General features: G+C 41.2%; 1 protein-coding gene across 2 annotated transcripts in view; it reads left to right on the top strand.

Moving 5' to 3' along the window:
- MORC3 (MORC family CW-type zinc finger 3) overlaps positions 1-24,674 on the top strand; it is a 56,878-nt gene extending 32,204 nt beyond the window's left edge. For both annotated transcript variants that reach the window (XM_023191229.2, XM_023191237.1), the window contains 8 exons: positions 3,452-3,556; positions 7,375-7,497; positions 7,604-7,678; positions 9,560-9,605; positions 11,505-11,671; positions 16,391-17,279; positions 20,421-20,578; positions 23,175-24,674. In XM_023191229.2, the coding sequence (XP_023046997.1) occupies positions 3,452-3,556; positions 7,375-7,497; positions 7,604-7,678; positions 9,560-9,605; positions 11,505-11,671; positions 16,391-17,279; positions 20,421-20,578; positions 23,175-23,328 (1,717 nt within the window). In that variant the 3' untranslated portion in view covers positions 23,329-24,674. The remainder of the gene's footprint in view (positions 1-3,451; positions 3,557-7,374; positions 7,498-7,603; positions 7,679-9,559; positions 9,606-11,504; positions 11,672-16,390; positions 17,280-20,420; positions 20,579-23,174) is intronic.
- Positions 24,675-26,442: the final 1,768 nt, after the last annotated feature.

The following is a 26,442-nucleotide window of genomic DNA, read 5'->3' as shown; positions in this document are numbered from 1 at the left end:
GTGAGCTGGGGATGGTGGCACCTATCTATAGTCCCAGCTACTCAGGATGCTCGAGGCAGAATGATCATGTGAGCTGTGATAGTGCCACTGCTTTCCAGCCAGGGTGACAGAGCAAGACCTTGTCTCTAAAAAAAAAAAGGAAAACGATCTATTAACATGTATTTCATATGTTAAATATATACTGTATTCTTAAAATAAGCTAATGAAAAAAAATGTTATTAAGAAAACCATGACCAGGTGCTGTGGCTCAGGCCGGTGTGGTGGCTCACACCTGTAATCCTAGCACTTTGGAAAGCACTGAATCCTAGCCACTAGACCACCAGGGAACCACAGTCCCAGCACTTTGGGAGGCTGAGGCGGGTAGATCACTTGAGATCAGGAGTTCGAGACCAGACTGGCTAACATGGTGAAACCCCATCTCTACTATTTTATTTATTTTTTTCTGAGATGGAGTCTCACTCTATCATCCAGTCTGGAGTGCAGTGGCACAATCTCGGCTCAATGCAACCTCCGCCTCCCCGGTTCAAGCAGTTCTCCCTATCTCAGCCTCCCAAGTAGCTGAGATTACAGGTGCTTGCCACCAAGCCCGGCTAAATTTTGTATTTATTTATTTATTTTTTTTAAGTAAAGATAGAGTTTTGCCATGGTGGCCAGGGTGGTCTCTAACTCATGACCTTAGGTGATCCGGTCACCTCGGCCTCCAAAAGTGCTGGGATTACAGGTGTGAGCCACCACTCCCGGTCCCCTCTCTACTGAAAATACAAAAATTATCTAGGCATGGGGGTGGGCACCTGTAATCCCAGCTGCTTGGGAGAATCGCTTGAACCTGGAAGGTGGAGGCGGCAGTGAGCCTAAATCACGCCCTTGCACCCTAGACTGGGTGATAGAGCGAGACGCTGTCTCCAAAGAAAAAAAAAAGAGAAAACCAAAAACAAAGAAAATCATAAGGAAGAGAAAATATATTTACTCTTCATTATGTGGAAGTGGTTCATATGTCTTCATCCTCGTAGTCTTCATGTTGAGTAGGCTGAGGAAGAAGGGGGATTGGTTTTGCTATGGCATGGGAAGAGGTGGAAGGCGAGGCAGGCACACTCAGTTTAACTTTTATACATTGTAATTTCTGTCTGACTTTTTAACAGTTTTATTTTCTTTCTTTTCTTTTTTTTTTTTTTTTTTTGAGACGGAGCCTCGTTCTGTTGTCCAGATCTCGGCTTGCTGCAACCTCCACCTGCCGGGTTCAAGCAATTCTTCTGCCTCAGCCTCCTGAGTAGCTAGGACTACAGGCATGCGCCACCACACCCAGCTAATTTTTGTATTTTTAGTAGAGATGGGGTTTCCCAATATTGGCCAGGCTGGTCTTGAACTCCTGACCTTGAGATCTGCCTGCCTCGGCCTCCCAAAGTGCTGGGATTGCAGGCGTGAGCCACCATGCCCAGTGCATTTTTATTTTCCTAAAAATATCTCTGTACAGTACCAATCCTTCTTCCACTGTCTGCTTCAGTTTCAGTGCCTGTATCATAGAAGTGTCCATGTTGTAAAAGAAGTCAAAAGCAGTCTTGAATAATTGGAACCCAACTGCTGGATTGTCTAATGTCAATTTGTTGTCTGGGCACTGCTTCTTCTGTCTTCTTCCTCACTGTCTAACACTGGTTCAGAAACACTCATCTCCATCAAGTCGGCTTCAGTTGATTTCCTCAGGTGTGGTGTCTGTTCGCTCTTGAATTCCTGCAATATCCATATCTTGAAACTTTTTGCCCTCTACCTTTTTTTTCCTGTATATCCACAATCTCTCTGATGATTTCCTCAGTTGGCTCTCTTGTAAATGCTGTGAAGTCGTGCACAACATGTGGACAGCAGGAATTTGTTTTGAGCTTGATTTCTTTCACAGCTTTTTCTGTACTAATAATAGCATCTTCAGTGGTGTCGTTACTCTAGACTTTCATGATGTTTTCTCTGTCGGAGTTGTCTTTCACAGCGTTAACAACCTTTTCCGTAGACTTGCTGTGTGTAGTGAGCCTTAAAGGTCTTATGACCCCCCCGTACACCCTCTTAGGATCTAGAGGCAGAATTAGAGACGTGTTTCAGGACAAGTAGACCACTTGAATGCCTTTGATGTTGAACTCATGGGGTTATGGGTGGCCAGGGTTCCTTGTCCAATATCAAGAGAACTGTAAAAGGCAGTCCTTTACTGGCAAGTTAATTCCTGACTTCAGGAACAAAGCATCAATGGAAGCAGTCAGAAAAAGGGTTTCTCATCTAGGCCTTCTGTTTGTGCAACCAAAAGACTGGCAGCTGGTGTTTGTCTTTTCTCTTCAAGGCTTGAGGGTTAGCATCTTTAAAGATAACGGCAGTCCTGATCATAAACCTGACTACATTTGCACAGAGCAGTAGGGTTAGCCTGTCCCTTCTTGGACTTAAATCCTGGTTTATGCTGCTCTTTTTTGCTAATAAGTGTTCTTTGTGGCATTTTTTCCCAGAATAGAGTACTTTTGTCTGCATTAAACACCTGTTCAAACAGGCTGGGCATGGTGGCTCATCCCTGTAATCCCAGCACTTTGGGAGGCTGAGACAAAAGAATAGCTTGAGGCCAGGAATTCGAGAGCAGCCTGGGCAAAAAAGTAAGACCCTGTCTCTACAAAAAAATAAAAAATAAAAAATTAGGTGAGGTGGCGAGTGCCTGTAGCCCCAGCTATTCAGGAGGCTCAACCTACATATCAAGCAATTTAGACTTCTTCTTGTATTATGACTTTGCTTCTTGGGAAAACAACTAGCATCACTAGTGGCAGTTTGTGTGGGTCCTGTGGTGTTATTCAAGGTTTACAGGATTCACTAAATGATTTTTACTGCAATACAAAATTTCTTGGAGATGCTTACATGGAGATAAGTATGTCCTAAGGCACTTGAAGCAAATAAAACACTTGAGCTCACCAAAATAGCAACAGGAGGTGGCTATGAAATTATTATAATAGTATTGTATGTACTATAATTAATCTTATGCAGTTATAATTTTAAGACTGCATCTTTGTTTACATTTCTGACTGCAAATGAAACCACCTACAGTCTGTATATGCTTAAGTCTTGATAAATTTTAACTTTTTAAATAGCTTTGTGTATATTTTATGGTAGTAAATTATAAAATAGACTAGTATTTGCATGTCTTATGCATTCATGACATATGTAACTTATTCTTAAGTTTTTGGATATTTCTGGGCAATGCAGTTCGTGCAAGTTTTTTTCAAATTGTTATAACTTTCTAAAAAATTTTCTAATTTATTGAAAGAAAATTTTATATTAGTGCAGTTCAAACCTGTGTTGTTCAAGGGTCACCTATACCTTGAATGTTCTTTATTAACTATATGTTTTGGAGTTTTTTTACTCATTACTAGATTATTTATGATTTATGTTTGAAGAGAAATTTTTCTTAAATTGATTTTATGATTTACTTTTTAAGACTTACAATAACAGCACTAGGAGAAAAGCTGAATGATTACTGGAATGAAATGAAAGTGAAGAAAAATACAGAATATCCTCTAAATTTGCCAGTTGAAGATATACAGTAAGTACATTTTCAAAAAATATCAATCAACTCACTTAGATATCAAGATGTGGTATTAGAGAGTAGAGGGATTGTACAATGTTTCACAAACTTAGGACTGTAACTTATAGTAAGGAATAAATTCTGCAACATGAATTAGCACACTGCAAAATCAGTGAATAGAATGTAAACATGTATACATGTACACAAAGCATTCATAAAGCAATGTTTACCCATATGTGATGCATGTTAATGTTACTTCATTTTAAGATGCTATGAATGGATTATATAATAGTTTGAAAAACACAGGTATAGTGTATCATTAGGATGATGAGACTGAAACCCATCTTGAGTTCATATTCTCATTCCACTTAAGTAGCCGTGTGACATTCAACATATTACTTGGCCTCTTGTAAGCCTCCATTTTCTTGTGTATAAAATGGGAACATTAAGAGCATTTGCCTTCTTGAATTATGTGAATTAAATAATATGCCTGACAGGCACTTAGTAACACATCATGTGATAATAGTCCTATAAATGAATGAACAATATCTATGTGTTCTTTATTTGTGTATTCTTTATACATTATTATACATAATTTATACATTATATATTACTCATAATTTATACATTATTACAAAGATAACCAAGATATATAATGAAAAACAAGAAAGATGCAGCTCAGTTTATAGGCTTCCCATTGTACTTTTCAATTTTTTTATATTTAAAAAAGTTTTAATTGGCCGGGCGCGGTGGCTCAAGCCTGTAATCCCAGCACTTTGGGAGGCCGAGACGGGCGGATCATGAGGTCAGGAGATCGAGACCATCCTGGCTAACACGGTGAAACTCCGTCTCTACTAAAAAAAATACAAAAAACTAGCCGGGCGAGGTGGCGGGCGCCTGTAGTCCCAGCTACTCAGGAGGCTGAGGCAGGAGAATGGCGTGAACCCGGGAGGCAGAGCTTGCAGTGAGCTGAGATCCGGCCACTGCACTCCAGCCTGGGCGACAGAGCGAGACTCCATCTCAAAAAAAAAAAAAAAGTTTTATACAGATGGGGTCTCACTATGTTGCCCAGGCTGGTCTCAATGTCCTGGGTTCAGGTGCCTCGCACCCAAAGTGCCGGGATTATAGGCATGAGCCGCCATGCCCAGCTTGTATTTTTTTAATGTGTCAATATACACATACATACTTTATAAGCATAGAAAATTTCTGTCAGTATTTTAAAAATTAACAGTGGTAATCTCCTGAGATAAGGAGTTTATAAAGTATAAAGTTATGCTTTATAAATCTGTGGATTGTTTTGAAGTTTTGGGGTTGGTTGGTTGGTTGGATTTTTTTTTTTGTTTTTTTGTTTTTTTTTTTTTGAAATGGAGCCTCACTCTGTCACCCAGGCTGAAGTGCAGTGGTATAATCTCAGCTCACTGCAACCTGCACCTCCTGGGTTCAAGCAATTCTGCTTCAGCTTCCTGAGGAGCTAGGACTACAGGCGTGCAACATCATGCCCGGCTAATTTTTGTATTTTTAGTAGAGATGGGGTTTCACCATGTTGTCCAGGCTGGTCTAGAATACCTGACCTCAGGTGATCTGCCTGCCTCGGCCTCCCAAAGTGCTGGGATTACAGGTGTGAGCCACTGCACTCAGCCTGTTTTGAAGTTTTTTATAAATATCTAAATACTTTTTTCAAAGCTAGATTTTAAAAAGCAGGCCAGGTGCGGTGGCTCACACCTGTAATCCCAGCACTTTGGGAGGCTGAGGTGGGCGGATCACTTGAGGTCTGGAGTTTGAGACCATCCTGACCAACATGGTGAAACCCCGCCTCTACTAAAAATACAAAAATTAGCCGGGCATGGTGGTGCACACCTGTAGTCCCAGCTACTTGGGAGGCTGAGGCAGGAGAATAGCTTGAACCTGGGAGGCAGAGCTTGCAATGAGCCGAGATTGCACCATTGCACTCCAGCCTGGGCGAAAAGAGTGAAACTCTGTCTCTAAAAATTAAAAAGCTATTGACATTAAGGTGAAGTTTTCATATGTAAAATAAGTCTACATAGGCTGGATACAGTGGGTCATGCCTGTAATCCTAAGGCAGAAGGATTGCTTGAACCCAGGAATTGGAGACCAGCCTGGGCAATGTGGTAAGACCCCTCTCTTAAAAAAAAAAAATAATAAAGTAGAAGCAAAAAAAAAAAAAAAAAAGAAGAAGAAGAATATATACAAGTTGTTTACAGGAATTATTTTAATTTTTTTTTTTTTTTTTTTGAGACGGAATCTCTCTCTTGTCGCCCAGGCTGGAGTGCAGTGGCGCGATCTCAGCTCACTGCAAGCTCCACCTCCTGGGTTCATGCCATTCTCATGCCTCAGCCTCTCCGAGTAGCTGGGACTACAGGCACCCCCCACCACGCCTGGCTAATTTTTTGTATTTTTAGGAGAGACGGAGTTTCACCGTGTTAGCCAGGATGGTCTCGATCTCCTGACCTTGTGATCCACCCGCCTTGGCCTCTCAAGGTGCTGGGATTACAGGCGTGAGCCACCGCGCCCAGCTGTGACTTTTAAATGAGAAAAATGTGAAAGCATTTTGTAAACTAGAAGTATACTAATTTTAGTTATTTAGAAATATAGAGGTCAAAAGTGTCTGGTTGAAAGTTACTTAACGGTGGCTCAAGCCTGTAATCCCAGCACTTTGGGAGGACGAGACGGGCAGATCACGAGGTCAGGAGATCGAGACCATCCTGGTGAACACGGTGAAACCCCGTCTCTACTAAAAAAAATACAAAAAACTAGCCGGGCGAGGTGGCGGGAACCTGTAGTCCCAGCTACTCAGGAGGCTGAGGCAGGAGAATGGTGTAAACCCAGGAGGCGGAGTTTGCAGTGAGCTGAGATCCGGCCACTGCACTCCAGCCTGGGCGACAGAGCGAGACTCCGTCTCAAAAAAAAAAAAAGTTACTTAAATTATAACAACAGAATTCTGTTTTCTGGACTTCAGTGATTTATTATGCTAATAAATACAGTATAATGTATACAGACATTGTAGACACTAAACAACAAAGTTCAGGGCAAGGCATTTGGAGTATTAAGTTATTATGAAAAAATGTAATGCTATTAAGACATTTAAGTCACATTGTTCAAGTTGGCTTGTGACTTTTAATCTTTTGAAGGTAACCAAAATGGTTGTGTTTTATTTTTTGAGAGATAGGGTCTTACTCTGTTGCCCAGGCTGACCTCATACTCCTGTGCTCAAGCAGTCCTCCTACCTCAGCCTCCTGAGTATCTGAGACTAAGGTGTGTGCCAGCACACCTGACTCATAATAGTTGTTTTTAAAATTTATTTCTAAAAAAAATCTTGTAGAGACAGGGTCTCACTGTGTTGCCCAGGCTGGTCCTAAATTCTTGGGCCCAAGCAACCCTCCTGCTTTGGCCTCCCAAATTACAAATTACAGGCGTGAGCCACCGTGCCTTGCTTTTTGTTTGTTTGTTTTTTTTTTTTTTGATCACCCTGTAGCCTACGCTGGAGCACAGTAGTGTGATTGCAAACTCTGCCTCCTGGGCTCAAGCAATCCTCCAACCTCAGCCTCTTGAGTAGTAGGTGCACATTACCACGCCCAGTTAATTTTTGTGTTTTTTTGTAGAGACAGGGTTTTACCATGTTGTCCAGGCTGGTCTCTAACTCCTGGGATTATAGGAATGAGCCATTGCACCCAGTGTAATTTTGAAAGAGTTAATGTCATAATTTTTAGGAAAGAAATTCAATAACGGCATCTTGTGGTAGAAATGACATGGAACATGTGATGCAGTATTTAAAGTCCATATTTCTGTGTTAATATTTTGTTCTTGTTTTGGGACAGGAAGCGTCCTGATCAGACATGGGTTCAGTGTGATGCCTGTTTAAAGTGGCGGAAATTACCTGATGGCATGGATCAGCTTCCTGAAAAATGGTATTGCTCCAATAACCCTGACCCACAGTTCAGGTACCATAGAGTTGGTAGTACCCTTTTTGGAAAGATGGAAAGTATTGTTCACAATGTATGAATAGGCGCTGGTGACATGTTATTCCTATGTGATTTTTCTGAATAGAAATTGTGAGGTTCCAGAAGAACCTGAAGATGAGGATTTGGTACATCCCACTTATGAAAAAACCTACAAAAAGACGTGAGTGTTGTAGTGATGTATGGTGGGTAATAATGCCCAGATCATGAACATTGATGCCTTGGCAACATTAGTGGATGCTTCTCCAAGGTCAAGCTCGTGCAACTGAAAAAGTTTATAATGTGGAGTGCGTAATATTAAGGGCTTTAAAAACAAAAACTTATGCTCTGGATACCTGCTGTTTCTTTCATGCTTATTGCTGCCATATGTGCCAGATGTTTTGTGTAAGAGCAGTCTGCTGTTTTGAGCTGTACACAGGAATCATTAGTGAATACTGCCCCATTCAAGCTTATAGAGAAGGTTTAACAGAAGAGGTGAGACGTGAATTTTATCAGGTGTTGGTGAGTGCCATAGAAGCTCTGGTCCAGTCCTGTAAGGAAGCTCATAGGGAGAGTGGTTCTGTCTGGTGGGTGGGAGAGCAGAAATAGATCAGGAAAGTTCACGAAGGAGATCATTTTTGTAATAGGCCTTGAAGGATGGGAACGATGAGAATGTACAGGGAACAAACATTTGCTCAGTTTGGCTACAGTATGTGAATGGGAATAATGGAAAATGAATGTGATACTTTGGGAGGCTGAGGCGGGTAGATCACCTGAGGTCAGGAGTTCGAGACCAGCCTGGCCAACATGGTGAAACCCCTCTCTACCAAAAATACAAAAAATTAGCCAAGTGTGGTGGCGGGTGCCTGTAATCCTAGCTACGTGGGAGGCTGAGGGAGGAGAATCGTTTGAACCCGGGGGACAGAGGTTGCAGTGAGCCAAGATCGCGCCACTGCACTCCAGTTTGGGCAACAAGAGTGATACTCCATCTTTAAAAAAAAAAGAAAGAAAGAAAATGGAGGCGGGACAGATGCTGAATAAGGATAGTCAGCCAGTGGAGACTTCAGGCTAATCTACCACACACAGAAGGCCAAGTTACTAAGCCTTTCAGATGGCTTTGATTTGTAGTGTACTATTCTTTAATGAAATCCAGCAATAGTATTAGAAGTATAGAAACCCATGTGGGCCTGGTGTGGTGGCTCACACCTGTAATCCCAGCACTTTGGGTGACTGAGGTGGGTGGATCACTTGAGGTCAGGAGTTTGAGACCAGTCTGGCCAACATGGCGACACCTGTCTCTACTAAAAATACAAAAATTAGCTGAGTGTGGAGGCATGTGCTGTAATCCCAGCTACTCAGGAGGCTGAGGCAGGAGAATTGCTTGAACCCAGGAGGCAGAGGTTGCAGTGAACTGAGCATACCACTGCACTCCAGCCTGGGCGACAGAGCGAGACTCTGTCTCAAAAAAAAAAAAAAAAAAAAAAAAAAAAAGGCCGGGCGTGGTGGCTCACGTCTGTAATCCCAGCACTTTGGGAGGCCGAGGTGGGTGGATCAGTAGTTCGACACCAGCCTGGCCAACATGGTGAAACCCTGTCTCTACTAAAAATACAAAAAGTAGCTGAGTGTGGTGGTGGGTGCCTGTAATCCCAGCTACTTGGGAGGCTGAGGCAGGAGAATTACTTGAACTTGGGAGGCAGAGTTTGCAGTGAGCTGAGATTGCACCACTGTACTACAGCCTGGGCAAGACTCCCTCTCAAAAAAAAAAAAAATAACCTATGTGATGTTCTAGTTCAAAAGTCTGTGATTCTGGACTGAGTTATCTGGTCTTAGTGGAGGAAAAAACACCAAAGAGCTGCAGTTTATACCCGTGAGGATAGAAAAATTCAGGCTGAAATTAGGGTGCTACCGAGATAAAAGGTAGAAAATATTTCCCAAAGGGCTTACTGCTGATTATATTGAAATAGAAGCAGAGTTCAGAGTACCTTAGTAACTGCATAAATGGCAGGTATATCGTTGGGAAATGGGATTAAGAAATAACAACATGTTTTTCATGTTTATTTTAAAGCAACAAGGAAAAATTCAGGATCAGACAACCGGAAATGATCCCTCGGGTAATTAAGCCTTCATTTTTTTTTTTTAAATAGTGATTGGGACTGGGTGTCGTGGCTGACACCTGTAATCCCAGCATTTTGGGAGGCTGAGATGGGTGGATCACCTGAGGTCAGGATTCAAGACCAGCCTGGCCAACATGGTGAAACCCTGTCTCTACTAAAAATATAAAAATTAGCTGGATGTGGTGGCACATGCCTGTAATTCCAGCTACTTGGGAGGCTGACACAGGAGAATTGCTTGAACCTGGGAGGCGGAGGTTGCAGTGAGAGAGATTGGTGCCATTGCACTCTAGCCTGGGCCACAGAGCGAGACTCCATCTCAAAAAATAAAATACATAAAATGGAGATGGAGTCTCATTATGTTACCAGGCTGGTCTTGAACTCCTGGCCTCAGGTAATCCTTCCATCTCAGCCTCCCAAGTGCTGGGATTACAGGTGTGAGCCACCACACTTGTCCAAACTTTTCATTTTATAGCTGTGTCTGATGTTGTGTGATGCTTAGTTTAATCAGTAGTGAATGATAAAGTTTAATACATATCAAAGGGATTTGGTTTATTTAGTTCATTTTCTTCTCTTTTCTTGTACTTCTCCTTGCCCACCTTTCCAACTCTTCGTAATCCAACATCATTCAAACCGTTAGTTTTATTGTTTAGTTGGGTATCTTCTGAGGAAAGGGAAACAAATGTTTAAAAATTGTACTGTTAGATAAGCAGTTAAGGAAAACGTCTCAGGAACACCCAGGAAGCCATATTCTGGTCCTAACCTGGACAAAAACCATAGTGTTTTTCCCAGTGTCGACTGCTGTGCCTGGCTTCTCTTTTCTGTCTTAATACTTACTGTGTTAAAGAGCTTTGGTTGAGTATAGATGCTCCTGGGCTTACCATAGAGTTATATCCTAGTAAGCTTCTTATAAGTTGAAAATGTTTTTGGCCAGCCGTGGTGGCTCATGCCTGTGATCCCAGCACTTTTGGAGGGCGAGGTGGGTGGATCACTTGAGGCCAGAAGCTAGAGACCAGCCTGGGCAGTATGGCAATACCCTGTCTCTACTAAAAATATAAAAAATAACTGAGCATGGTGGCAGGCGCTTGTAATCCCAGCTGCTCAGGAGGCTGAAGCATAAGACTTGCTTAAACCCAGGAGGTGGAGGTTTCGGTGAGCCAAGATTGCACCACTGCACTCCATCCTGGGGAACAGACTGAGACTCTGCCTCAAAAAAACAAAAAACACACCCCAGAAACACAGAAAATATTATCAAAAATGCATTTAATACACTTAACCTATTGAATATCATAGCTTCGCCTAGCCTACCTTAATTGTGCTCAGAACTCTTATATTAGCCTACATTGGACAGTCATCTAACAGTCTGTTTTATCATAAAGTGTTGAGTATCTCATGAACTTTATTGAATACTGAAAGTGAAAAACAAAACCAGAATGATTGCTTAAGTACTCAAAGTACAGTTTCTGCTGAATGGGTATTGCTTTTGCACCATCATAAAGTTGATGCCATTGTAAATCGGGCCATCTGAATACAAGTAGGCGGTTGTGCTTCTTGCTTGAGAAGTTTGGGTCTTAATAAGTCCAGCAGCAAAGAGGTCACCACATGGTAAATCTTTTTGGCTTTGTGGGCCACATAAAGTCTCTGTTGCATCTTCTTTGTTTTGTTGCTTTGTTTCTTCACATCTTTTAAAAATACAAAGCCATTCTTAGCCTACTAGCAGGCTGGTTTTAGTTCATGGGTTGACTTGTTGAGTCCTGTTATATAGCACAAGGAATTTACATGTTTAGAATTGTTTTTCTGTCTTCTGGGATAAGGGGGAAATGGAAGATTATATCTTGTGTTTTGGGCATGTCACACTAGAAATAGTTCCTCTGAGATGATGATTTTTCCCTCCAACAGATTAATGCTGAACTGTTGTTTCGGCCAACTGCTCTTTCAACTCCAAGCTTTTCTTCTCCTAAGGAAAGTGTTCCAAGAAGACATCTTTCAGAAGGAACAAATTCTTATGCGACAAGACTTCTAAATAATCATCAAGTTTCACCCCAGTCTGAACCTGAGAGCAACAGGTCAGTGGCTAAGATTGGTTTTCCATTTGGGGAATATTAAACAGAACCTTTACTTGACACTTCTGTAACAGTGATGCAGTTCAGGATCACTGTAGGTTACATTGTGAATTGTAGGTTCCATGAATGTGAAAATCTTAAGGACACATTGTCTTGCTTTTGTTGTCTAAACTTAAGCTAAACCCTACTTCTGCCACCTGTTAAATGAGTTAAAAAGTATTAATTGACCAGCCTGGCCAACATGGTGAAACCCCGTCTCTACTAAAAATACAAAAAAATTAACCAGGCATGATGGCGGGCTCCTGTAATCCCAGCTACTCCAGAGGCTGAGGCTGCACTCCAGCCTGGGCAACAAGAGGGAAACTCCGCCTCAAAAAAAAAAAAAGCATTAATTGTATTGATTGTAGAGTTTGATCACATTGTCACCTCTTTGAACTTCTATATAGTATGACAATTCCTGTTTTTAAGATGATCAGGACTTAAAAAAAAAAGTGAAGCAGGCCGGGCGCAGTGGTTCACGCCTGTAATCCCAGCACTTTGGGAGGCCGAGGCAGGTGGATCATTTTAGGTCAGGAGTTCGAGACTAGCCTGGCCAACATGGTGAAACCCTGTCTCTGCTAAAAATACAAAAATTAGATGGGCGTGGTGGTACATGCCTGTAATTCCAGTTACTTGAGAGGCTGAGGCAGGAGAATCGCTTGAACCTGGGAGGAGGAGGTTGTAGTGAGCTGAGATCGCGCCAGTGCACTCCAGCCTGGGTGATAGAGCGAGACTCTGCTCAAAAAAAAAAAGAAAAAAAGTGAAGCAATTAACAGTATGACACTATAGTGACCCGGAAATCCTTTGCAACACCTGTGGCATGCTGTAGGCACTTAATTTATTGGAGGAGTGGAAGGAGAAGGAAAGGACAAAAAGAAAGTGATACATGAATTGAATAGTCAGCCATCTTGACTGGGATTGATCAGCGAAGGCTTTGTGATGAGGTGGTACTTAGGTTGGTTCCTGAAGTTCTGAAAACAGTAGTCTTGTAGATGGCCTCTTCCAAGTTAATAGAATGAAGAAAAGTGAAGAAGAATGAACGTGATGTTTACAAACTAGTGGATCAGACTGACTATAGTGATGTTTGTTATTCAAAGAGGAACATTGAAACAAGCTTCTCTAAGATAATGGGACCAGATTTTTTTGAGATGTTTTGTAGCTTTTATCAAATTCTCAAAGGAGTTTTTGACCCCAAGGAAGATTATAACTAACTAACTGCCTTTATGCATATATAAATCAAAAAGGGCATATTTTAGAATAGTTTGCTGTTTGTTTATTTTTTTGAGTCAGAGTTTTGCTTTTGTTGCCCAAGCTGGAATGCAGTGGTGCCATCTCAACTCACTGCAACCTCTGACTCCTGGTTCAAGCGATTCTCCTGCCTCAGCCTCCTGAGTAGCTGGCATTACAGGCACATGCCACCATGCCCGGCTGATTTTTTGTATTTTTAGTAGAGATGGGGTCTCACCATGTTAGCCAGGATAGTCTCGAACTCCTGACCTCAGGTGATCGGCCCGCCTTGGCCTCCCAAAGTGCTAGGATTGCAAGCGTGAGCCACAGCGCCTGGCCAGTTTGCTCTTTATAACCTGTGTATTGGCTACTCATTTTGGAGCTGGATTGCTACTTTATTAAGAACTCATATTTTACAGGTCTCCTTAATATTTTTGGCTTTTCTTTGTAAGGATGGTTTTATAGTTTACAGATAAGAGATTAAAAGTATTTTTAATGATTTTAACTTTTAGATTCAGGGCACGTGCAGGTTTGTTACATGGGTGTATAGCATGATCCTGAGGTTTGGGGTATGAATGATACCATCGCCCCACTATTGAGCATAGTACCCAATGTGTAGTTTTTCAGCCCTGCCCACTTCCCTTCCTCTCTCCCAACTCTAGTAGTTCCCAGTGTCTGTGGTTCCCATCTTTATGTCCATGTGTACCTAGCACTTAGCACCCACTTGCAAGTGAGAACATGCAGTATTTGGTTTTCTGTTCCTGCATTAATTCGCTTAGGATAAAGACCTCCAGCTGCATCCATGTTGTGGCAAAGGACATTATTTCATTCTTTTTTATGGCTGCAAAGAAAATTTTTTAAAAGTTGGCTGTCATCAAAATGGAAGACAAGAGTAAAGAGGGAAATTTTTAATTAAACAATTTTTTTTTTTTTTTTTGAAGCAGAGTCTTGCTCTGTCACCCAGCCTGGAGTGCAGTGGCATAATCTCAGTTTACTGCAACGTCTGTCTCTTGGGTTCAAGCAATTCCCCTGCCTCAGTCTCCCGAGTAGCTGGGACTACAAATGTACACCGCCACGCCCTGCTAATTTTTTGTATTTTAGTAGAGATGGGGTTTCACCGTATTACCCAGGCTGGTCTCAAACTCCTGAGCTCGGGCAGTCTGCCCACCTCGGCCTCCCAAAATGCTGGGATTACAGGTGTGAGCCACTTCGCCCGGCCTATTAAACAGTTTTTAAAGCCATATTTATTCTCAAATTTAGAAACCAAAGTTTGTTGAAAGGGTGTATCCAAACTAAGTCTTAGGAAATACAAATAGGAATTGGCTTGGTAAGAAAAATAATAGAGTAACTCCAAATTAAACAGGGCAGAGTAAGCAAAAAGTAATTGATATAGCAAACCAACGGAAGCTGAAACCTAAGGCTACTGGAGGATGTTAGAAACCAGTTTACTTCACAGGTCTCTAGAAAGTCTCCTAACTTGGAAGCACTGGGGACTGCTGAAGGTGGAAGATAGAGAGGGACGAGAACCAGAGGCTTGATTGGAAATTTAAAGTCGAGACTACTTCCCAACCTGCAGAGTCTGGCGAGTGCTCTTTTTCTGCCTCTGTCAGAAGATAGGGGATTTACTTTATGGAGCATTTTTTATTGCTGAAGATGTAGATGAGCCATTGTTTTAAAACAGAATAAGTAAGGGAAAGTTTGGATACTGAGTGATGAGAAATCCACCCCCGCTCCTCACTGTGCTCCAGGAGAGAAGCCCTAAATGATGATGGCCATTTGAGCACCCTTTGAATCACCAGCTCAGCCCTCACTGCTGCTAGTCGGTTTCACTCGTAGGTATACACAGATAGCCATGGATAGCCATATGTGTCATCTCTCACATGGGACAGCAAACGGAAACAAAGGGAATAGAAGAAAACATTGTGAAATTTATTGGCAGAAAGTGGTGTAGACTTGAATAAATAAATCATTTAGAACGAAAAGCTTAACAGCTTGAAGACAGAGAAAGAAGAAAAGATACAGTATCTGTACTAGAAAGCCACCATCTGAATAAGGGAGTTTCGGAATGGAAAGTAGGCACTGGTGGTGGTGGTATGGTGTAGTAAACATAGCTGCCTTCCAGCATGGGAAATCATACCAGAAAAACTGCATTTCCACTAGCTATAGAGCATAATGTCTAGAAAGAGAGCCACTCAGAGACATAGGATCATGACATTTTTTAACACAGGGAGTAAAAGATTTTTTCAGAAAGAAACAGATTATATATGTCCAAGAGATGAGGAATTAGGCAGAAACACTTGAATGGCAGATGAAAATGGAATGATGCTTTTAAATTTCTGAGAAAATAATTTTTCACCTTGGAAGCCTGTATAACAGTTAAGCTAGCAGTAGACTTGAGAGGGAAATAAAGATGTTTTCATCATGCAGAACTTGGCATTTGTTATGTTCTGTGTACCCTTCATTAAGATGCTGTTGCTGGCTGTGCTCCCTGTGAGACAGTCTAAAAAGGAGGAAATCCTTCCTGAGATCTAGGAGGTCTAACACAAGGCCCAAATAGCAAACCGGTGCAAATATTCCTCCAAGTGTGGAAACAGGCAATCAAATGGTGATAAATAAATGTGAACTGTGCACGTATTAACATGAATAAACAGAAATGATGCAAATGAAGAAACTGGGACAATTTTTAATTCAGATAAAAATGTTTCATACGGAGGGATAAATACTGATTTGTTTTATGGCTTAACCTCTGATCACTGATTACTGATAAAAATTATTATGGGCAAATGAAAATGGTGATGCCATTCCCTGAGCTGAAGAACACGAAGAAGGGGCTGGGGTGGGTAGCATTCTGTTCTGAAAATGTATACATTGAAATGCCTGGAGGTCGTCAAATGCAGAGATGTTTGGCAGTAAATAGATCTGGTACTTCAAAAATATCTCAATAGTCCATTGTCTTGATCTGTAAAAAGAGAAAATAATCTCTACTTCATTAAATCAGTGGTTGCTACTATACAATGCATCACTTTAAAAAATGAGCCTGGGTATTTCTTAGTATTTCAAAACTTACAAGCTGGGCGCAGTGGCTCATGCGTCTAATCCCAGCACTTTGGGAGGCTGAGGTAGACAGATTGCTTGACTTGAGATCAGCCTGGCCAACATGGGGAAACCCCGTCTCTACTAAAAATATAAAAATTAGCTGGACATGGTGGCAGGTGCCTGTAATCCCAGCTCCTTAGGAGACTGAGGCAGGAGAGTCACTTGAACCTGGGAGGCAGAGGTTGCAGTGAGCCGAGACTATGCCATTGCACTCTAGCCTGGGTGACAGAGTGAAACTCCATCTCAAAAAACAAACAAAAAAATTGTTATAATACTGCATTTATTAGAATAATTACTTAAAGGTCATCTATTTTGTCTGTATTTTATAATCTTATATTTTATATATAAAATTTTTTTCAGCCTGAAACGGAGACTTTCTACTCGTTCCTCAATTTTGAATGCAAAGAATCGGAGATTGAGTAGTCAGTTTGAAAATTCAGTTTATAAAGGTGATGACGACGATGAAGATGTCATCATCTTAGAAGAAAACAGTACCCCCAAACCTGCAGTAGATCATGATATTGACATGAAATCAGAACAGAGTCACATTGAGCAAGGTGGTGTTCAGGTCGAGCTTGTGGGTGACAGTGAACCTTGTGGCCAGACTGGTTCAACCAGCACCTCATCATCCGGATGCGACCAGGGAAATACTGCAGCTACCCAGACTGAAGTACCGAGTTTAGTTGTTAAAAAAGAAGAAACCGTTGAAGACGAGATAGACGTAAGAAATGATGCAGTGATTCTGCCCTCCTGTGTAGAAGCTGAAGCAAAGATACATGAAACCCAGGAAACCGCTGATAAATCTGCAGATGATGCAGGCTGCCAATTACAAGAACTGAGAAACCAGCTACTCCTTGTCACCGAGGAGAAAGAGAATTATAAAAGACAGTGTCATATGTTTACTGATGAAATCAAAGTGTTACAACAGAGGATACTAGAAATGAATGACAAGTATGTTAAGAAAGAAACTTGCCATCAGTCCACTGAAACCGATGCTGTATTTTTACTTGAAAGTATTAATGGCAAATCTGAAAGTCCAGACCATATGGTATCTCAGTATCAGCAAGCTTTGGAAGAAATAGAAAGGCTGAAAAAACAATGTAGTGCTTTGCAACATGTAAAGGCTGAATGCAGCCAGTGTTCCAATAATGAGAGTAAAAGTGAAATGGATGAGATGGCCGTGCAGCTTGACGATGTGTTTAGACAACTGGACAAATGCAGTATTGAGAGGGACCAGTATAAAAGTGAGGTGAGTTATATCATCCAACATGTAGTCATGGAGTCCAGGGCCATTTAAACCTTAAGAAGCTGCCAGTTGGCTGGGAGCGGTGGCTCATGCCTGTAATCCCACCACTTGGGGAGGCCAAGGCGGGTGGTTCACTTGATATCAGGAGTTCGAGACCAGCCTAGACAACATGGTGAAACCCCATCTCTACTAAAATACAAAAATTAGCTGGGCGTGGTGGCAGGCGCCTCTAGTCCCAATTGCTTGGGAAGCCAAGGCAGGAGAATCACTTGAACCTGGGAGGTGGAGGCTGCCATGAACCAGGATTACACCACCACACTCCAGCCTGGGCAGCAGAGTGAGACTCTGTCTCCAAAAAGAAAACAAACAAACAAACAAACAGAAAAAAACCTACCAATTGCTAGATTGGAATACTTTCACTTAAAAATAATTATGTTTTTATTGAGTATCTGTTATTCTACTGGTTCTCACCTGAGGAGAGGGCTTCCTGGAGACATATGGAAATGTGTTAGGGGCATTTTTGGTTCTTTCAATGTCTTGAGATGTGCATTCCTGAAAAATAATGAGGGTAGCCAGGTATGGTAAATATCCTGTTCAGAATACCAATATTAACTTAATGCCTCATTAATACAGTTAATTATGTTTTTTCTTTTTTGGGCATCAATTCTACTTTTAAGTATAGTTAATATTTTAGTTATGGAGTCATTCATTTTTCTAGATTATGTCTTTCAAGATTCCTGAGAGAAATTGACTTATCCCTTTAAAAATCTTCATTGATGTATACGCGTGTGTGTGTGTGTATATATATATATATATATTTTTTTTTTTTTTTTTTTTGAGACAAGAGTTTCACTCTGTTGCCCAGGCTGGAGTGCAGTGGTCCGATCTCGAGTCACTGCAGCCTCCACCTCCCGAGTTCAGGCAATTCTTCTGCCTCGGCATCCCCAGTAGCTGAGATTACAGCACATGCAACCATCTCTGGCTAATTTTTGTATTTTTAGTAGAGACAGGGTTTCACCATGCTGACCAGGCTGATCTCGAACTCCTGACATCAAGTGATCCACCCACGATGGCCTCCCAAATGGCCTCCCAAAGTGTTGGGATTACAGGCGTGAGCCCCCGTGTCTGGCCTGAATTGCTTATGTTCTATCAGTACTGAGTCATCTGGCTAAAGGGTGCCTGGGAAATGCAGTCTTTATGCATGGGTTCTTTTACTGAAGAAAGAAGGAGAAAAACGATAAATACTGGTAGACAAATGATAAATATCAGTAGCCTCTTCGTATGCCCCTACTTCAAATTCAGGTAGCTCCTTTTAATCTATTTTATACATTTTTGTGTGTGAGGCTTTTTTTTTTTTTTTTTTTTTGAGACACAGTCTTGCTCTGTTGCCCAGGCTGGAATGCAGTGGCGTGATCTCAGCTCACTGCAAGCTCAGCCTCCCGGGTTCATGCCATCCTCCTGCCTCAGCCTCCGGAGTAGCCGGGACTATAGGCGCCCACCACCACGCCCAGCTAATTTTGTTTTGTATTTTTTAGTAAAGATGGGGTTTCACCGTGTTAACCAGGATGGTCTCTATCTGACTTCGTGATCTGCCCGCCTTGGCCTCCCAAAGTGCTGGGATTACAGGTGTGAGCCACCGCGCCTGGCCGTGTGTGAGGCTTTTGAAAGGATTTTCCGGCCAGGCGCACTGGCTCACACCTGTAATCCCAGCACTTTAGGAGGCTGAGGCGGGCAGATCACCTGAGGTCAGGAGTTCGAGACCAGCCTGACCAACATGGAGAAACCCTGTCTGTACTAAAAATACAAAATTAGCCGGACATGGTGGCGCATGCCTGTAATCCCAGCCATTCGAGAGGCTGAGGCAGGAGAATCGCTGGAACCCAGGAGGCGGAGGTTGCGGTGAGTTGAAATCGTGCCATTGCACTCCAGCCTGGGCAACAAGAACAAAACTCTGCCTCAAAAAAAGAAAAGAAAGGATTTTCCTGCTAAAGAGTTTGGGAACCATGGTGTGGTGCTGTGCTGTCTCTTCCTTGGGACTAGTGCTGCTCATGTAAACACTAATCTTGATGCCTTGGCTCAGGAGTTGAATGACAAAATGCAGATGCTCCTCAACTTATGGTGTCAGTCCTGGAAAGCCCATCATAGGTTGGAAATAGCATTAACTCCAAAATTTATTTCATTACAGCCAACCTCCCAAAATCTTAGTTTAGTCTAACTTACCTTTAAAATGCTCAGAACACTTGTATTAGCCTACATTTGGGCAAAATCATCTAACACAAAGTCTGATTTATCACAACATACTGAGTATTTCATGTAGTGTATTGAATCTGTGCTGAAAATGAGAAACAGAATGGTTGTATTGGTATGCAAAGTGCGGTTTCTATAGAATGCATGTAACTTTCACACCATCATAAAGTTGGAAAATCATAAAGTCAAACCGTTGTAAGTCAGGGACCATCTGTTTATAAAAAGCATAAACTCGCTATTGTAACTTAATTATAAGTTGATGAGTATGCAAGAAATAAAAGCCACTGTGACATTAACATAATTTAAGCATTCTTATCTTGGTTTTTCTGTGTGTGTTTTTTTGGTTTTTTTTGAGGCGGAGCTTTGCTCTTGTTGCCCAGGCTGAAGTGTGGTGGCGTGATCTCAGCTCACTGCAACTTCTACCTCCTGGGTTCAAGCAATTTTCCTGTCTCAGCCTCCCGAGTAGCTGGAATTACAGGTGCCTGCCACCACACCTGGCTAATTTTGTATTTTCTGTAGAGATGGAATTTCTCCTTATTGGTCAGGCTGGTCTTAAACTTCTGACCTCAGGTGATCCGCCCACCTCGGCCTCCCAAAGTGCTGGGATTACATGTGTGAGCCACCGTGCTGGCTGGTTTTTCATTTTCTAGGTACCACTTTTTTAAAAATCAAGTGATAATATGTTGTATTCTCTCCATGTAAAAAGATAGAGAAGTGAAGCTGTAAACGAATGAAGCTTTGTTTATAGAAAACTACTGGTTTTTCTTTGTGTATTTGTTTTTTGATAGTTGATAATGTTATCAAGCAGGTTCTCTATATTTCTTAGCTTGAAATTTCACTTTGCCATTAGCATTTTTAAGTTTTACAGTTATAAAGTTAATTTATATTTTTTGTTAGGTTGAATTGCTGGAAATGGAAAAATCACAAATCCGTTCACAGTGTGAAGAACTCAAAACTGAAGTTGAACAGTTAAAATCTACAAATCAACAGACAGCAACAGATGTTTCAACATCAAGTAACATTGAGGAGTCTGTAAATTATATGGATGGGGAAAGGTAATATTAAATGAGGCATTTTTGTGGGGCTGCAATTATGGTTAGATACTATTTATTTTTATCTGCTAGCACCCATCAGATAGATACTGTTCTGTCAGAAGAAGTTATTGATTGTTTGCTCTGACCCTGGTGTTATATGATAGATACAGAAGAAGTGACACTTCATTATCCTTCCTTTCCAGTTTCTGACCATTTAGGTTCTATTTAAGTGGAATAGGAATTTAGAAGGAATAAAACATTTGATTGTGCAGAGTGGTTTTAGAATGTTTTTTGAAGGAAAATAAAAATGGGCACGATATTGAAGAATAGGGGGAATTTGGCCATGAGTAGAAGACACAAGACTGTTACTGAAATTCACTCCTTCAACCTGTTTTTCTTTTATTGTCGTACTTGGTAGCATTTCTTTATGGCTTGCTGTCCTTATTTTCACGATATGCTCTCTCTAATCTTTTAGGAAATCACAAAATTACTAAACATTGCCATAGTACAGATGATATTAGGAAGAAGTCCTATTAAAACAAGTAGGCCAGGCGTGGTGGCTCACACCTAAAAACTCAGCACTTTGGGAGGCTGAGTTGGGCGGATTACCTGAGGTCAGGAGTTCGAGACCAGCCTGGCCAACATGGTGAAACCCTGTCTCTACTAAAAGTACAAAAATTAGCTGGGCGTGGTGGCAGGTGCCTGTAGTCCCAGCTACTTGGGAGGCTCAGGCAGGAGAATCGCTTAAACCCAGGAGGTGGAGGTTGCAGTGAGCCAAGATTGCACCACTGCACTCCAGCCTGGGTGACAGGGCAAGACTCTGTCTCAAAACCAGGCATGGTGCCTCATGCCTGTAATCCCAGCACTTTGGGAGGCCAAGGTGGGTGGGTCACTTGAGGTCAGGAGTTCGAGACCAGCCTGATCAACATGGTGAAACCCCGTCTCTACTAAAAAAATTAGCTTGGTATGGTGGCACGCACCTGTAATCCCAGCTACTTGGGAGGCTGAGGCAGGAGAATCACTTGAACCTGGGAGAAGGAGGTTGCAGTGAGCCAGGATTGCGCCACCACACTCTGGCCTTGGCCAACAAGAGCAAAACTCCATCTCAAAAAAAAAAAAAAAAAAAAGCTGGCATGGGAACGATTAAAGTATTTTCAGAGGTCTAGTGAACTCTTACGGTAAAAGCTCACAAAACGAACATGCTCAAAATCACATTTTCTGCATTGTCAACCTAAGGAAGAACATCTTGATCCATTCATAGATTTCCATTTGAGAAAAATCAGTATCTAAATTAAATATGGACTTACTATATTGTAGTGGGATGGGGAACAAGAACAACTGTAACACTCATTTTATGTGTTTGCCATAATATTTGAAACAAAAGCTGCCTTACAGTTTAGGTGTTTATTGCTTAAATACTTTTGGGCATTTAATAAAAGTCTAGAATGCTGATACTCATAAACTTGGAAGGCGTAATTATCTTAATCTAGGGCTTCCCACTGTTTTCAGAAAACCATTGCTCTCTGTAAATGCATGGTAACTTAATGTAATAGGATCAGAGCAGTCCTGCAATTATTATTATTATTTTTTTTGGAGACAGAGTCTTGATCTGTCACCCAGACTGGAGTGCAGTTGCATAATCTCGGCTTACTGCAACCTCTGCCTCCCAGGTTCAAGCAAATTCTCCTGCCTCAGCCTCACCAGTAGCTGGGACTACAGGTGTGCACCACCACGCCCAGCTACATTTTGTATTTTTAGTGGGAGACGGGGTTTCACCATTTTGATCAGGCTGGTCTTGAACTCCTGACCTCAGGTGATCTACCCGCCTCAGCCTCCCAAAGTGCTGGGATTACAGACGTGAGCCACTGAGCCCAGCCTAAAAAAAAACTTCTTTCACATTGTTTAACACAACATTTTATAAGCTTGTTTGACCACAGAACCTTTTATTACCTCTTATACAACTATGAATATCTTATAGAACATGTTTTAGATAATTGTGGCTTAGCATGGTGGTTCATGCCTGTAATCCCAGCACTCTGAGGTGGGCAGAATGCTTGATTGAGCCCAGGAGTTTGAGACCAGCCTGGGCAATATAGTGAAACCCCATTACTATAAATAATAATTTAAAAAAATTAGCCGGGCATGGTGGTGTGGGCCTGTGCTTCCCGCTACTCGGGAGGCTGAAGTGGGATAATTGCCTGAACCCTGGAGAGCAGTGGTGCCATTGCAGCTCACTGCAGCCTTGACCTCCTGGGTTCAGATGATCCCCCATCTTACCCTCTTGAGAAGCTGGGACCACAGGTGCCACCACCAAGCCCGGCTAATATTTTGTGTTTTTAGTAGAGTCAGGGTTTCACCATGTTGGCCAGGCTGGCCTCGAACTCCTGGGCTCCAGCGATCTCCCTCCTCGGCTTCACACAGTGCTGGGAATACAGGCATGAGCAAGTGCACCTGACTGATAAAAGTAAATTGAGTTCTCTAGGGGAGGTTTTGCTTTTCTTTTTGTTTAATTGTATATTATTCTACAGAGATTTGATTTTGGTATTTTACTTTTTAAGGTCTACATGAATATTAACTTGTAATGCTCATCTAATATGTTACATATTTGTATTTGCAGCCTCAAACTCCGATCTCTTCGAGTTAACGTAGGACAGCTGCTGGCTATGATTGTGCCTGATCTTGATCTTCAGCAAGTGAATTACGATGTTGATGTAGTTGATGAGATTTTAGGACAAGTTGTTGAACAAATGAGTGAAATCAGTAGTACTTAAAGTATATATTATGTAAGATAAGATATTTGCTCAATTCTTTTGGTTGTACAGCTTTTAAAATATAAGTATGTTTGTTTTATAGATATGATAGGCAACAGACTGAAAACCATAATCTTTACTGTATTCTATGCATTCAAATGTGGTCACAGATACTGTGGACACATTATCAGATGTTTTGAAATACCTGTGAATTGTTGGCATTGAGCAGCTGAAGCTAACTCATGACTCTGTTTGGAATGTAAATATTTGTAATTAAGCCTGCACATATTTTTTTATTGCCCTAGAGTACTGAAATGTTTTTCACCAAGAGCTTTTCAGGTTGCCCCTAAGCTTTGTGCAATTTTTTCTGGTTCCCCAAAGTGTATTTTTCTCTAAGTCGAGGGCTATGCCATAATACAAATGGAAATGTTACCTTTGATTTTCTTATAAAGGAGTTTATTAAATAGGATTTTTAAATAATGTAGTAACACTCCTGATACAACTCTGGTTATAAGTGAATTGAGCATTAATGTTTCTTTTGTATAAATTCCTATCCTGAAATATTTTATTCATGAAAATAAGGTAAGCAAAGACCAACTCCATTTTGCCAGGATTTTCTTGTGCTGAGATTGCCAATCACGGTTAAACACAAAGTGTTTTTATCTAACAAAGAAACAGTCTTTAACAGAAAAAAGGTATTGAAATATTAAATGGCCACCAAGTTTACTTTGAAGCCCATTTTTGGCTGTTTAGTCAGCGTGAAGTGGGCATGATAATTTTTTAATATTTCTTTTTGTGAAATTTCCTGTACAGCCTTTTGTAGGATTACTACAGGTTAATGTGAGTTGAGGAAGAGAGTCTTTCTCGAACAATACTACATACCTTTTATTATATTACAAACCTAAGTGTTTTATATCCTGGAGTCAAGGAACAAATTTCCTTAGGATTATAGTATTACATGCCATAAAATACTATGCTTTATTGGTCCCATGTTTTGTGCAATTTTAAAGAGATGGCTTTCTATTAAGTATAAACTATGTATATATAAGAACCATATTTTCCACAACTAAAATGTGCATTATTTTTTCCAAAGTTTTATCATTGCTATTTATTTTTACCTTTGTTTTTGAACATTCAATCTGTTCATTTTGTATGTATGCTTAATACATGTCTGTCATATACAATATTGAATTTTTACTGTATAGTAATTCTGGAAAGAGCAAATAAATGAAGATTGTTTTTATTTGCCTGATAAAGTAATTGAAAGTGTATTTTTGGTATGAAGCTGGTTTTCTGTCACAATTGTAATTTCCCAAATTTTAAAATATCTTGTAATAAAATAAAAAATATATGATGGCTAACTGTTCAGATACTACTTTTAAAGAATTAATATTAACCTTAAATTATTTTAAAGCTAAAAATGTATTCATTAGACCCTCAACTGGAGCTCATTTTAACTACTTTAATTGCAGGTTATTTTTTGAAGACTGTTACCATTAAGACTGAGGCTGAGCTCCTCTTTCCTCAGAGTATGTGTATTCTGTTTTCAAAAGCCTTTTCTCAGCCAGGTGCGGTGACTCATACCTGTAATCCCAGCACTTTGGGAGGCTGAGGCGGGCGGATCACCTGAGGTTGGGAGTTCGAGACCAGCCTGACTAACATGGAGAAATCCCGTCTCTGCTAAAAATACAAAAATTAGCTGGGCATGGTGGCACATGCTTGTAATCCCAGCTACTCAGGAGGCTGAGGCAGGAGAATCACTTGAACCCGGGAGGTGGAGGTTGCAGTGAGCCAAGATCGCACCATTGCACTCCAGCCTGGGCAACAAAATCGAAACTCCGTCTTAAAAAAAAAAAGACTTCATTGTGTAAGTCATTTACTCTAGAGAAACCTTGCCTAAATAATAGCAGCTATGTAAATCATGTGTAAGTTTTGTGAATATCTAACTCATGCAGTGGTTCTTTTTGGAATTTGCTATTTTTCCCTTCCTTTTGGCCAGCTTCTGTATATATTCTTGCAAAAATACTTCCTGTGGCTATCTGGCTTGATGGGAAAATTAATCATGGGATTAGTAAGAGAAACTTGCTTGCTAAATTGATTCTTCGGAAGCACTTAGATGTTTTTTGCTCTTTATGAAGATATTGAAGTATTGCCAAGATATGAGACTTCAAAAATGTGGCTGACAGTTTCAGACAGAACAACTGTTGTTTAACGGAACAGTGTGGGCTTTCATGATGTATGTACCTTTCTTTTATGTTGCGTGTGAGCGACAGTATTGCTTCAACTAACGTTTATTACTTTAAAACACAAAAGGTATGAGGAAGTAAGCCAAAACAGTCCACGGTCTTCAAACAGGACCTAGGGTGGCAAGAGCAGTGAAGGCTGAATGAGCACACAGAGCAGGAGGGCATGGCATGTCCCTGTGTGCTTCCTTTGGGCCTCAGATTGTTCATGTGGCAGGTCCAGTTGATCATGCTGCCTGTGATCTCAGACGCTTGATTCTTGCTGTCACAGAGACCTCTTAAGCTTGGGTCATACGTCATTGAGAAATCATTTAAGCTCTCACCTCCGGCTGCATAGTAGAATCACTTGGGGAGTGTTTTAAACTCCCAAAGTCAGGCTGCACTTCACGTTAAGTCAGTGTCCTTGGGGTTAGACCCAGATAACTATTTTTCAAGGTCTCCCGGGTTAATTCCAGTGTGCCATCAGAGCCGAGCACCGTTGATCTGTGTCTTCTGTTGAGTATTTATAAATGTTGAACTTGAGTGGTTCATGAAACAAACGGGATCAGCATATCCACTTTTTCACTGGGGCAAGCAGGGAGAGGGAGGGGAAGCAGAGCGGTGCCCCTATTAGAGATGTAAATGAACAGTGAAAAAACTTTCCCCATGGCCTCTAAAGGTAACCACTGTTGGCTTTTGTGTGCATACATGCACACATTCATGTGTATGTATTTTATTTACATTAAACTGCATATATTTGTATCGAAATTTACACAACGGGATTATACCATATAATTGATAACTAAACATTTCCATACCATTCTTTCAAAAAGCTTAAGTAACATTTTGTCGCAGGAATATGCTCCTAATGGTTACTTTTCGTTAGAAAGAATATACTGGCCGGGCATGGTGG

The sequence above is a fragment of the Piliocolobus tephrosceles genome, chromosome 19 (assembly GCF_002776525.5).
Source record: "Piliocolobus tephrosceles isolate RC106 chromosome 19, ASM277652v3, whole genome shotgun sequence".
Lineage (NCBI taxonomy): Eukaryota > Metazoa > Chordata > Mammalia > Primates > Cercopithecidae > Piliocolobus > Piliocolobus tephrosceles.
This window is presented reverse-complemented; position numbering and strand designations above follow the sequence as displayed.